We start from the raw sequence: 12,931 nt of genomic DNA, 5'->3' as shown, positions 1-12,931 counted from the left end.
TTCTAACAGTTGAGTACAAGAGGAGGAAGAAAGCAGCACCTACTAAAACCCTCTACAGTGGTACCTCAGGTTAAGAACTTAAATTCGTTCCGGAGGTCCGGTCTTAACCTGAAACTGTTATTAACCTGAGGTACCACTTTAGCTAATGGGGCCTCCCAGTGCAACCACACGATTTCTGTTCTCATCCTGAGGTAAAGTTCTTAACCCGAGGTACTACTTCCGGGTTAGCAGAGTCTGTAACCTGAAGTGTTTGTAACCTGAAGCGTTTGTAACCCGAGGTACCACTGTATTCCACACCACTGACAGGAGGAAAAGAGCCCTGCTATTCTCCTTCATATTTTGCAACTCTGCCAAGTTAGACAATGTCCTGTGGTCATATCATAGCTGGGCATCAATTGATTACATTCGGGGGAGATCTATCACAGGCTATGGCATTGACTTCTGCCACCAGCAACGAATAACTGAATGGGGTTTGCAGTTGGGGAAAAGAGCAATAAGTTGGGGGTGGGTGGGGTGGAACTGCAAATTACTGACATAAATTCCACTTGCATAACACGTGGTTGTATTCTGAGTCTTGCGATTGCTGGTCTTCCTCGTCAGAATATCTCCTTCTTTTCCTAAAACTCAGTGTTTTTAGAAATGGGGGCACAAATGTTCTCATGGGCAAATGTGAAATGTTGCTAAGAATAGACAGAGGCCGCCACTAAGTTCTCCTTTGAAACAAGTAGACGCTGTTGTGCAGCTCCCATTCATCTCAAAGGAGCTGACTCAATCCAACTGGATTACCACCAGTTAAAGTTGAATGGCAGAGGCAGTACACCTGCCTTACTTATTCAGACTAAAGGTCAATCTAGTTCATTATTCTGTCACCAATAATAGGCAGACAGATGCAGCTGATAATATGCCGGGCACGAGACTGATGGCCTTTCTCTGTTGGCTTGTCCTCAACAACTGGTGCCATTTTCTGCACTGCCTCATTTGCCATGCTTTCACACTGGTTTTTTTTGTACCTACTCATCAGACCACCATAAAACAAACAAACCTTCAACAGACAAAGGGAACTACGTATTTGTATCAAGTTAATGAAAGTGTGTGTGTGTGTGTGTGTGTGTGTGTGTGTGTGTGTGTATGAAACTTTATTTGCATCAGCCATCAGCCATAGCAACAAGTATGTGTGATGTGTGTGTGTTGAGATTGTATGCAAACCTAAACTGAATTCCTTAAAAGCATAAACTTAAAATTCTGAATCTCCCTAGCAAGTCACAGCATTATTCCTTAATTATCTCCGCAAGGATGATGTTCCTGCAGATAGAACATGTGCTATCCAATCTTTGCAGTGAACATATACAGTACATATCTTGTCAGTGCAGCAGGTAGATTACAGTCTTGTGGATGAACTTTCCTGCGTTGCTTGCTAAGATCTGCCCCAAGTAATGTTGCTGAGCATATAATTGTTGTTGTTGTTTAGTCATTTAGTCGTGTCCAACTCTTCGTAACCCTATGGACCAGAGCACGCCAGGCACTCCTGTCTTTCACTGCCTCCCACAGTTTGGTCAAACTCATGTTGGTAGCTTGGGGAAAACACTGTCCAACCATCTCATCCTCTGTCATCCCCTTCTCCTTGTGCCCTCCATCTTTCCCAACATCAGGGTCTTTCCCAGGGAGTCTTCTCTTCTCATGAGGTAGCCAAAGTATTAGAGCCTCCACTTCAGGATCTGTCCTTCCAGTGAGCACTCAGGGCTGATTTCCTTCAGAATGTAGAGGTTTGATCTTCTTGCAGTCCATGGGGCTCTCAAGAGTCTCCTCCAGCACCATAATTCAAAAGCATCAATTCTTCGGTGATCAGCCTTCTTTATGGTCCAGTCCAGCTCTCACTTCCATACATCACATAATACAAAGGGCAATATGCAATAGTGTGTGCAAGATCTTCAACCTGTTTTTAAATCACAAGGGGAGCTATGCTCAGAATGTGGCTCATGACTTTGCAAAAGAGAGGCTTAGTGGGTTAGGAACAGTTTATTGATGATACCACTGGATATTTTGATTGTTCCTGTGGACAGCGGATCATTGCATCCTCAGCTGTGGAGAGCAAAAATGGAGGAGAATAACTGAATCAGCTGGTATTCAAAGCGCAATTCATTGTCAAGGCAACGTGTTTGGGAGATAAAACGTGACTGTAGAGAAGTCATATTTGAGAAGGGGCACATTTGAGAAATGACTATTCCATAGTCCTTAGCCAATAATGGCTGATAGAAAAATTATGGAGATACAGTGTTGTAGTGAAATCATATCTGAAATTCTGGCATGGGTTGCAATAGTTTTGTTTTCAATATGTCCCCATCTTGTCTCCCCAACCCCCACCTTCCTTGTACCCATTCCTCAATCCTAGAAATGCCATGGCATTACTGGTTGCATCTCCTAGTGGCACCATGGCGTTCAGGAATATGCGATGATAGCAGGATGACATTATGTGCTGTGACATTACACAGATGTAACAGTTATCATGCCTTGTTGTGTGTGTTCCCATGCAACTATAATAAATTAAAGAGGAACTGGTGCTAATTTGCTGTATTTTTATGTTGAGCACCGGTTCTTGACAATGACATTCCAGTTTGCTAGGTGCCACGCTTAAAAAAACACCCTCTAAGATCTACCCTGAAAGCAAATCTCAAGTTTTTGAATTTCCATATCAAATTGAATTGTTAGTTTACTTGGAAAAACACGTCGTATCTCTAAAGAACTCTGGCTCCAACACTTGATGGAAAATCAAAGGAGATGAGTTCATTTACCATTTTGGCCCATGCTAATCCAGGTAAACAACTCTGTCAATTTAAGCTGTTTTGGCATAATGAGGAATTTGCATCACAAATTCACGAGTTGCCCATTACAAAGTCATGACTAATTTATAAGCAACAAAATGCTTGGTGAATTCGAATGCAAAGTTCACAGTTGCGAAAATGACATGATTCTCTGTTCTGTTCTTCCTTGTTCACAAAATAGCATGTTAGATTCTTTCAGTTCAGCTGGACAGCATGTAGGCCCCGTTGTGCTTTGTCACAACCTGGGTGTGATGTGGGGTTTTCATTGTTGAACCCAGTAAATTGTGAGAGAATGTGGGCAAGCCCATAACAAGGATTTGCTTGAAATTACTCAACACAAATACTGTAGCTAGTGTCTCCAGGTAGCTTTGTAATTTGAAGAAAACATTGGATGAATCAGAGCGGGAAGTTCTCTGCTCTCATTAAAGTTCCATCAAAACCAGGAACCGAAGACCTTCTGTTTCATGGGTAGTGTTATGTACTAACCTTGGATCATAGAACAATAGGCAAGTAGGATTCTAAAAGGCAACAACTGATTGGCTTGCAGGAGAAGGCCAATCAGGCTCCAGGAAGAAGTTAATCAGCCCATTAGGCTGGTAGAATAGTAGAATGCAACAACTGATTGGCTTGCAGGAAAAGACCAATCAGGCTCCAGGAGGGAAGCAGAATCAGCCAATCAGATGGGACTCATTGTGTAAATAATGTATATAAAAGCCTGAGGTTTGGGGGCAATTCAATCACTGTTTTACAAGCTGCGATAAAAAGCATGAAATCACTACAGGACTCCAAGTATATTTCAGGTAGGCAAACTAAGGCCCGGGGGCCATATCTGGCCCAATTGCCTTCTCATTCTGGCCCACGGAAAGTCCAGGAATCAGCGTGTTTTTACATGAGTAGAATGTATGCTTTTATTTATGCATCTCTGGGTTATTTGTGGGGCATGGGAATTTGTTCACAACCCCCCCCCCAAATATATATATATATAGTCCGGTCCCCCACAAGGTCTGAGGGATAGTGGAAGGGCCCCCTGCTGAAAAAGTTTGCTGACCCCTGTTCTATTTCAAGCCCAAAGTGTTATACTCTCTTGCAACATCTGGCGCATCAGCAATTGCTTGGGTTCATCACTGCCTTGCTTGGGTTCTCTTCTGCCCATCTAGTATTAGTAGGGCAGCTAAAAATTAGGCAATGCATTACAAAGAGGAGGTGAAAAGAGGACATGGATTTGCATTAATTGTATATGTGCTAATTAAATTAGATGTAAATTAAAACAACAACACTTAGTCATTTAAATAGAAGTAAAAGGCATCCCATAATAGTGGAGAAGGCTGTGACCAGATGACCTGCTTTGTTTGTTGTCCAGGTGCCAACTCATGATGCACAATTTCAAGGCCCCTTCTGCTCTCCCGTCTTCAAGCTCTTTATCTTTAAACCAGACTTAGACTGGAAAGTGCTTCAAACAGAAGACTACTTCACGTAGAGAACTGTCCCCTGATAGCCCTTCAAGAGTAGAAGGTAAAGTAATATGTCCATAGCCCTAGTTTTACTCAATTTTCTGGTTGATGCCTGCATTCTGCACCATGAGACATTTCCAATCACTTTTCTTAGACACTCCCACTCTCAAGGTACGTTATAGTCATCCAATCTGGGTGCTGCTACAGTATGGATGATCATGGCCAAACTAGGACATCAGCTGAACTGCACACCACACCAGTAGAAATATCCCCCAGAGTCATCTGAAAACCATTTGGATCCATCCGTCTAAGGGTTGACTACCGAAATTGGTCCCTTATCCCCTGCAGAATTTTGAGGATGCTGTGAGGCTACACATCACCAAATGATGATCTGCCCATGCCAATGAAACATACCTATGTTCCTGAGTCAAAATCTCAGATCCCCTCCCTCCTGTCCAGTAAGGTAAAGGGACCCCTGACCATTAGGTCCAGTTGTGACCGGCTCTGGGATTGCGGTGCTCATCTCGCTTTATTGGCCGAGGGAGCCGGCGTACAGCTTCCGGGTCATGTGGCCAGCATGACTAAGCCGCTTCTGGCGAACCAGAGCAGCGCACGGAAACGCAGTTTACCTTCCCGCTGGAGCAGTACCTATTTATCTACTTGCACATTGATGTGCTTTCAAATTGGTAGGTTGGCAGGAGCAGGGACCGAGCAACGGACGCTCTCCCCGTCACGGGGAATTGAACCGCCAACCTTCTGATCGGCCAGTCCTAGGCTCTGTGGTTTAACCCACAGCGCCACCCGCGTCCCATCTCCTGTCCAGTACAAAGCACCAAATCAAGGATGTGACCTGCCAAATATTAAGATCAGATGATCTAATCTGAGACAGACCCATGGTTGCAATGGAGGCCATGAAATACTGACAGAGGGAGCCTTGTCATAGATATTGAAGTTTCCTCAAATCATCTCCATCAGCTCAGACACAGAAACTGTTTGCAGTGAAACAGATGGCATCCTAAGAGAATGTCTATCCTGTCTCAAGAGCTCAGCACCGGCTACAGAGAGGTTTCGGGGCAGAAATCTGGCGAAGGAGATGGGATTGTGGTAGACTGTGACAACTCTTCTCTCAGCCCATAGAGCCTTGGCTAACACTGTACCACAATACTTGTTGGGAACAACTGAGCGAGACAAACCTCTCACTCATGCCAGGTCACTATGTTCATCCAGAATTCTTGGCGTCACATGGTTTACCAGCATTGACTGATCTGATGTTAATTCACTAGTACTACTAAGATGGATCAGGGAGCCCCAAGCTCAGAGAAGGACCAGAGGGGTTCACAGCCTACAGCTGCCTGATCTCCTTTCTCCTTTGTTAGTCCATTCATGAATAATCCCCAACCACCAACACACTACCAAGCACAGGACTAGCCTTCTCACTCACTTGAATTCCAAGTCAACCCCACCCCACATACCGTATTTTTCACTCTTAAAGGTGCACCCGACCATAAGACGCACCAAGTTTTAGAGGAGGAGAACAAGAAAAAAATCCCTCTCTGCGCAGCGCCTCTCCAGCGAAGCGAAGTCAGAACAGCAAGAGGGATCGCTGCACAGCAAAAGCAGCGATCCCTCTTGCTGTTCTGGCTTCTGGGATAGCCATGCAAAGCCTCTTCAGGGCAGGGGAGCGTTCCTCCCATTGCCCTGAAGAGACTTCGTGCGGCTATCCCTGAAGCCTGAAGGCTTTCCTGGCTTCAGCGATAGCTTTGCAGCCTGCATTCGCTCCATAAGACACACACACATTTCCCCTTACTTTTTAGGAGGGGAGACGTGCGTCTTATAGAGCTAAAATACAGTGATTCGCATTTGCATTTCTATACTGATCCTTGGTTTCAAAAAAGATTTTAATCTTTTTCTTTTAATGTAAGAATGCTTAACAATTGAACTCACAGTAGACGTCGTACTAGTTATACTATCTGGTGGTGGGGGTATAATGGAGAGGGTGGAATACATGGAAGTAACCTCTCAGAATGGGTGCATGTTACATTTATTTTTTTTAAGGCACCCCAAAATATTCACATAAAGGCAAAAGAGCAAGAAAAACGAAATGGGCATTCCTGGTAACTAGAGACAGCTGAGTCCTGTTTGCTCAGACAATTCACAGTCACATATGGGAGACAGAAGGGCTGTCTCTGCTGGTCCTATACCATGGCTTAGCTGCTGGCCTTTCACATCCTGACAGCTGGGGGAGGACATGTCTATAGAGGGGAGCCTACTCTGCAGACATAAGGATCCTACCCTGAACATAGAGGTTCTGAATAGGAAATACAGGGCAGCCCCCCTTTCATGTACATGCTCCCGTCCCTCAATCCATGGACAGCAAAGGGATATATATCTGGGACCAGCAACGTGTGGTGAGACCCTGCTCTCCCCCTCATGCGATCATGACTTGCATAAGGGACAATGGCCAAACAGGGCATTGAAGCTCATAGGATCTAAGTGAAAGTGATATCCATTTCACTTAAGTTTACATGGACAGATAATTCATTGCATGTATTAATGTACTTACTGAATTCTAAGATAACGGTTTGCAAGAAAACAGAGCACACTTTCATAGTGGGCATTTAAAATGTGATTGAAAACTCATGCTATTACTCTCTGGTTATTTCATCATGGGGAGCTTCCAATCTCCCCACTCTGTGTTTTCACCTATAATTCTTTCATTTTTGCCCACTTCTCTCAGAATGCCTAGGATGGAAACAAGAACGAGATACCTGGAGCCGTGGATGATTGCGCTGATTGTCCTAGCAGCGTTTGCAGTCATAGCCCTTGTTGTCGGCCTGCTGGTTTATTTTCTGGTATACGGTGAGTGCATCAATTGTTACCAATCCATCTGGCCTGAACTGCTCTCTGTTTTCAAGCTTTTCAAACGTTAAAAGGGTCTCAACCAGGCTTTGTGATCAAGACAACCTCTAGCCCAGGGCATTCATCCTGGAACATGTGCTTTGAGGTTCTGCAGGGTGCTGTCATCTCCCCAGTGCTGTTTTACATCTATATGAAGCCATTGGGAGTGGTCATGAGGAGTTTGGGAGCACAGTGTCTCCACATGCCAGTGGTGGCAAACCTTTTAGAGACCTAGTGCCCAAACTCCAAACCAAAACCCACCAAAGCCTGGAGAAGAGGAGGTTAAGGGGGTCATATGATAGCCATGTTCAAATATATAAAAGGATGTCACATAGAGGAGGGAGAAAGGTTGTTTTCTGCTGCTCCAGAGAAGCGGACACGGAGCAATGGATCCAAACTACAAGAAAGAAGATTCTACCTAAACATTAGGAAGAACTTCCTGACAGTAAGAGCTGTTCGACAGTGGAATTTGCTGCCAAGGAGTGTGGTGGAGTCTCCTACTTTGGAGGTCTTTAAGCAGAGGCTTGACAACCATATGTCAGGAGTGCTCTGATGGTGTTTCCTGCTTGGCAGGGGGTTGGACTCGATGGCCCTTGTGGTCTCTTCCCACTCTACAATTCTATGATTCTATTTATCGCAAAGTGCCCAGAGTTGATGAGATTTTTGTTGAGGTTATTTTCTGGGGGGGGGGCTCCCCAAAGTTGTTGAGCTTTTCAGGAGGAGCGGCTGACCAAAATTTTGGAGCTTTGCGGGGGGGGGGGTTGCAAAAGTTGTTTTGCTTTTGGGGGGACGATGCCCCAAAGCTGCTGAGCTTTTTTGGGGGGAGAGAGAACAATGACAAATAATACCTAACTAACGTGCAGCTGGAACTAATGCCCCACAAATAACCCAGAGATGCATTTTAAACAGAAGCACACATTCTACTCATGTAAAAACACCAGGCAGGCCCCACAAATAACCCAGAGATGCATTTTAAATAAAAGGACCCATTCTACTCATGTAAAAACACACTGATTCCTGGACTGTCCGCGGGCCGGATTTAGAAGGCGATTGGGTCGGATCCGGCCCCTGGGCCTTAGTTTGCCTACCCATGCTTTAGTGTCATCAGCTCAGTATTATGAAACATTCTGCCAGTGGAGACTCAAGTAGGTGTCTTCTGTGCCAACTTTAAATGCCTGATGAAAACTTTTATTCCACCAGGTATATGCAGGCAATGAACCTCCCACAATATTTAGCCGATTTCTGATTTTAACTTTTTGTCTGTGTGCTTTCTGTATGGTTGTATGGGCTATTACTGTAAACTGCTGTGATACTTTTTATGAATAGTGGTAAACAAATATTTTATGGACAAATAAATATGCTTTAAATTTATGGTGTATGGATGCAGTCTGGGGCACCGTACATATTCCTGAAAGGCAGGGAGCAGCCTGCTACTCTCCCTTCTCTGCAGAGAGAGATATGAAAGCGCTCTGTTTCAGAGTTAAAAACACAGAGCGCCTCTGTCAGGGACTGCTCACCTCTGTGCCACGATCTTGTAGATAGCATGAGCCACATTGGGGCGAAGTAAAGAGAAGATGAACATTGTTTAACGTCTTCCTTTCCTCCACTTCCTTTGCTGCAGATCAGAAGTTGTTCTTTTACAATGCTTCCTTTAGAATCAGTAATGTGCCGTACCAACCAAGTTTGGAAAAACAGACCTCGAAAGAATTTAGAGACCTGAGCTCCACCATTGAGACTATTGTAAGTGAAAATGGCTTTCTTTCTTTCTCCCTCCCTCATTCTAAACACCACTTTTTGTGCAAAAAGAAAAATAACTGACGAAAGCTGGGGTGACATGAGGAATAAACCAGATTGCCTGTGCTGATCGCTGAAGAAGAAGAAGAAGAAGAGTTTGGATTTGATATCCCGCCTTTCACTCCCCTTCAGGAGTCTCAAAGCGGCTAACAATCTCCTTTCCCTTCCTCCCCCACAACAAACACTCTGTGAGGTGAGTGGGGCTGAGAGACTTCAAAGAAGTGTGACTGACCCAAGGTCACCCAGCAGCTGCAAGGGGAGGAGCGGAGACGCGAACCCGGTTCCCCAGATTACGTGACTACCGCTCTTAACCACTACACCACACTGGCTCTCCAATTGATGCTTTTGAACTATGGTGCTGGAGGAGACTCTTGAGAGTCCCATGGACTGCAAGAAGATCAAACCTCTCCATTCTGAAGGAAATCAGCCCTGAGTGCTCACTGGAAGGACAGATCCTGAAGCTGAGGCTCCAAGACTTTGGCCACCTCATGAGAAGAGAAGACTCCCTGGAAAAGACCCTGATGTTGGGAAAGATGGGGGCCCAAGGAGAAGGGGACGACAGAGGACGAGATGGTTGGATAGTGTTCTCGAAGCTACCAGCATGAGTTTGACCAAACTGTGGGAGGCAGTGGAAGACAGGAGTGCCTGGCGTGCTCTGGTCCATGGGGTCACGAAGAGTCAGACACGACTAAACGAATAAACAACAACAACAAAGCCTGGGCACAGCAATCTAGAATCTGATGCAGAGTTATCAAGGGCTATTCTTGTAAGACTGGCCATAATTTTAGCGGGATTGTGAAGTATTCTTTTTCTCTCAGCTGTTTTATTTACCAGCCATGTGTTTACTATCCTTAAAAAACCCTGCAACCCCTAAACCTTCTTCATAAATTGTGAAGTACAGAATGACAAACACCACATGATGATGATAAAAAACAATAGCTAGGTTTACAGAGATCGCAAGTTATTTCGATTAATTCTGTGGCGCAGAGATTTTCAAATGTGTGTGAAATTTTTCTGAGGCATTCTGGTATGTGCTTGCCTAACAACCTTTTCCTTCCTTTCAACAGATTAATGAGGCATTTGAAGGTACTCCGTTGAAGAAAAGGAAGATCAAATCGCAGGTCGTAAATCTACGGTATGTGAAGCAAATGTTTTATGGCCAAAAGTGAAGTTTGGAATACAGTGGTACCTCGGGTTACAGACACTTCAGGTTACAGACTCCACTAACCCAGAAATAGTACCTCGGGTTAAGAACTTTGCTTCAGGATGAGAACAGAAATCGTGCGGCGGCGGCGCAGTGGCAGCAGGAGGCTCCATTAGCTAAAGTGGTGCTTCAGATTAAGAACAGTTTCAGGTTAAGAACGGACCTCCGGAATTAACTAGGTACTTAACCCGAGGTACCATTGTAAATTTAACTGTAAATCAGCTTGCCCAAGATGTCTTTAGACACTGAATTGGCCTTACCTTCTAGTTGCAATGGGGAACCTTTTTCCATTTGGCCCAAGGTCTGAATTCACTCTTGGGGGCTGCACTTGCACGCCAGGAGTGGACATGGCCATCCCCATCACTGCTCAGATTGATCTGATGACCAGGGGGGTGGCGTGGCGAGCTGCTCACGGAGTCTGCCTGGCAGATGCAAGCCCCACAGTGCCGTTTCTGGCAGCGCAGGGCCCCGACCCACTGCATCACTCCCAGGGGAGACACGTGGCTCGGGCGCGCTGTAGGCCAAGCCCCGTGGTAAGTGCCACCCCCTGTGGTGTGCCATTTTGTCACCCCCTCAGGGATGACACCCGGGGTGGACCGCACCCCTCCCTTTCTACGTGTTACAGTCCGGTTCATGGCCGGTTGAAGTCCCAGCTGGGGACATCGGGACCGGGGGCAAGATGGCGGGGTGGGAGCAGGAACCGGAGTCCAGAAGCCAGGAGTCAAGAAGCCAAGGGTCCGAGGGTTAGGAAGCAAGGAGTCACGAAGTCAAAGCTCTGAGGATCAAGAAGCGAGGAGTCACGAAGTCAAGGGTCCGAGGAGCAAGGAGTCAAACACAGCAAGGCAGGGGAACGTGTTGCTGTGGCAGAGAACGAAAGGGAAATGCTGACCTTATATCCCTTCCCAGCTCTTGCCAGCAGGTGCTGTGAGTTACCAATCGGCCTCACCTGTGCGGCCGCGCCTTGCCTCTGCAGAACAAACTTAGAAAGGCCCCAGTCCTGCAAAGTCCTACTGGTCACAGGGCCTGGCTCCTGCACACACGCCTGACACTACGCCCCTGGGGAGGAGGCAATTTCCACTTCCATCAGGGAACTGTGTATAGGTTCTCCTCAGCATATTGACGCATCCCTTTTGTTTATTACTCATTCCATTTTGATTATGTACACATCATGACTCAGTTTCTGAGTCTGCTGTTCAAATGATGATGAGATATGATACTGCGTTCCACTTTTACGCTGTTATTTACCCAAAAAATCAGAGAAGCTTACAGGTAGTTCCTATGCAGTACCCCATGGTAGCAACTTACAGGGCCAGACCTGCTTACTTTCGCCAGCATTAATTCTATTCCTTTCATCCCACACTTCTTCCAAAGAGTTCATTATGGTCTGTGCAGTGGGGCAAATGGGTCTTGTGCTTTTCTCTCACACACCTCGGACTGGTTGTTGGTTACGGGCTCATAAACTTGATTGCTCTCCAGTGAAATTGGATGCCTGATTTTTTTTTTAATGGCTTTGCCTTGGGCTTTGCCAACAGCGTATTTAAATAGAAATACCACCCTCTTCTCAGTTATAAATCCAGCTGCCGGATTTTAAAAGTAGGTGGGATGATTTAAAAACCATTAATCGTTCCGCAGCTCTATAACTTTTTAGATGTTTATAAAGATAACCGTGCCTGACTCGCTGTGCTGGGAACAGATGACTTGCAAGAAATGGGAATAAATTCCCATCTTCTTGCTTGCGTGTGTGTATAGTGCACCTGAGGGAATGAAAATGACAAGATCCAAGGTGAGAAATGGTGGAGTCTAGAGGCAGACGCCACAAACAGTTCCGCCAGGGCTCCACAGAGCCAGGCTTTTACATCTGCGTCATGTGATCTATGACTAATAGGATGGATGAGGCGGCTGTCTCTCAGGTTCAAGGTGTCACTAAGGAGAGCAAGTGGGAGAGAGACAGATATGATCTGAGGAATACATCATGCACAAGCCCTGTTAAAATGAATGGAAGCTTGCAAGGACACAGTTTTGGGGTGGTAGACTGATTGAAAATCCCACCCCCCTCAGAACAGGTTGCTGCCCCAGTCACAAGGGAGGCCCATTCTAGTCCTTTTTTGGGGAGCTAAAATTGTTTGGTGGGGCTTACACCCCGTGGTTGAATTGCCCTTCTCTCTCCCTACCCCTTTTCAACTTTTTCAAAGCTCCTCTCAGAATGCAGCTCATTTTGGCAACCAGGGAAAGAGGCTTTGCTCCTAGAGGAGCTAAAAACAGATGGTGCACCATCCAAAAGTAAGACCCCAGGAACTTTTTGGAGACTCCCACCCTCAAGTTTCGGAGGGTACCCCAAAATGTCTTGTTTGAGCAGTGGTGTAGTGGGAGGGGGCATGGGGTGCCCTGGGCACAAAATTGTTAGGGGTGCAAAATTTCAACACCCAGTTCTCCCTGCGTGCCTCCGTTGCTGGTCTCTGTTGAAAACGGCTTCTTCCTGAGACCCAGGAAGTGACCTCTCCAGATAATGGAACACCTCTTCTTTTCTTATCTCTGTGGCTGTGATCTGCTGGGTGACGTGGATGCCATTAGGCAGTCAAATGTGTTAGGCAGTTTCCCTCCCACCACCCTCTACACAGCCCCGGACTCTGGCAACCCATGCTACACCACTGTGCTTGAGAGCTATTGCTCAGCAATATTTCTTACACAGCCCCCGTTCATTCTTGAGTTATGCAAGAGTGGAGAACATCTGGGCAGTGGAGGCTAGTCCATTAGGGCCAAGTGGG

At 45.9% G+C, this 12,931-nt stretch overlaps 1 protein-coding gene and 1 long non-coding RNA gene across 5 annotated transcripts in view; one reads left to right on the top strand and one right to left on the bottom strand.

Moving 5' to 3' along the window:
- The window catches only part of LOC308571473, a 351,060-nt gene that overhangs the window by 119,914 nt on the left and 218,215 nt on the right, over positions 1 to 12,931 (bottom strand). The window lies entirely within an intron of this gene.
- Positions 1 to 12,931, top strand: part of LOC308571170 (transmembrane protease serine 11G-like) — a 71,352-nt gene that overhangs the window by 34,528 nt on the left and 23,893 nt on the right. For 3 of the 4 annotated variants that reach the window (XM_081166662.1, XM_081166663.1, XM_081166660.1), the window contains 4 exons: positions 4,180 to 4,331; positions 7,008 to 7,129; positions 8,790 to 8,908; positions 10,030 to 10,097. In XM_081166662.1, the coding sequence (XP_081022788.1) occupies positions 7,009 to 7,129; positions 8,790 to 8,908; positions 10,030 to 10,097 (308 nt within the window). In that variant the 5' untranslated portion in view covers positions 4,180 to 4,331; position 7,008. The remainder of the gene's footprint in view (positions 1 to 4,179; positions 4,332 to 7,007; positions 7,130 to 8,789; positions 8,909 to 10,029; positions 10,098 to 12,931) is intronic. The other variant, XM_081166661.1, reaches the window with a different exon arrangement.

This window comes from Podarcis bocagei (assembly GCF_964188305.1).
Source record: "Podarcis bocagei genome assembly, chromosome: 13".
NCBI classification, from domain to species: Eukaryota; Metazoa; Chordata; class Lepidosauria; order Squamata; family Lacertidae; genus Podarcis; species Podarcis bocagei.
Note: the sequence above shows the minus strand (reverse complement) of the source record. Positions and strands in the feature narration are given on the sequence as shown.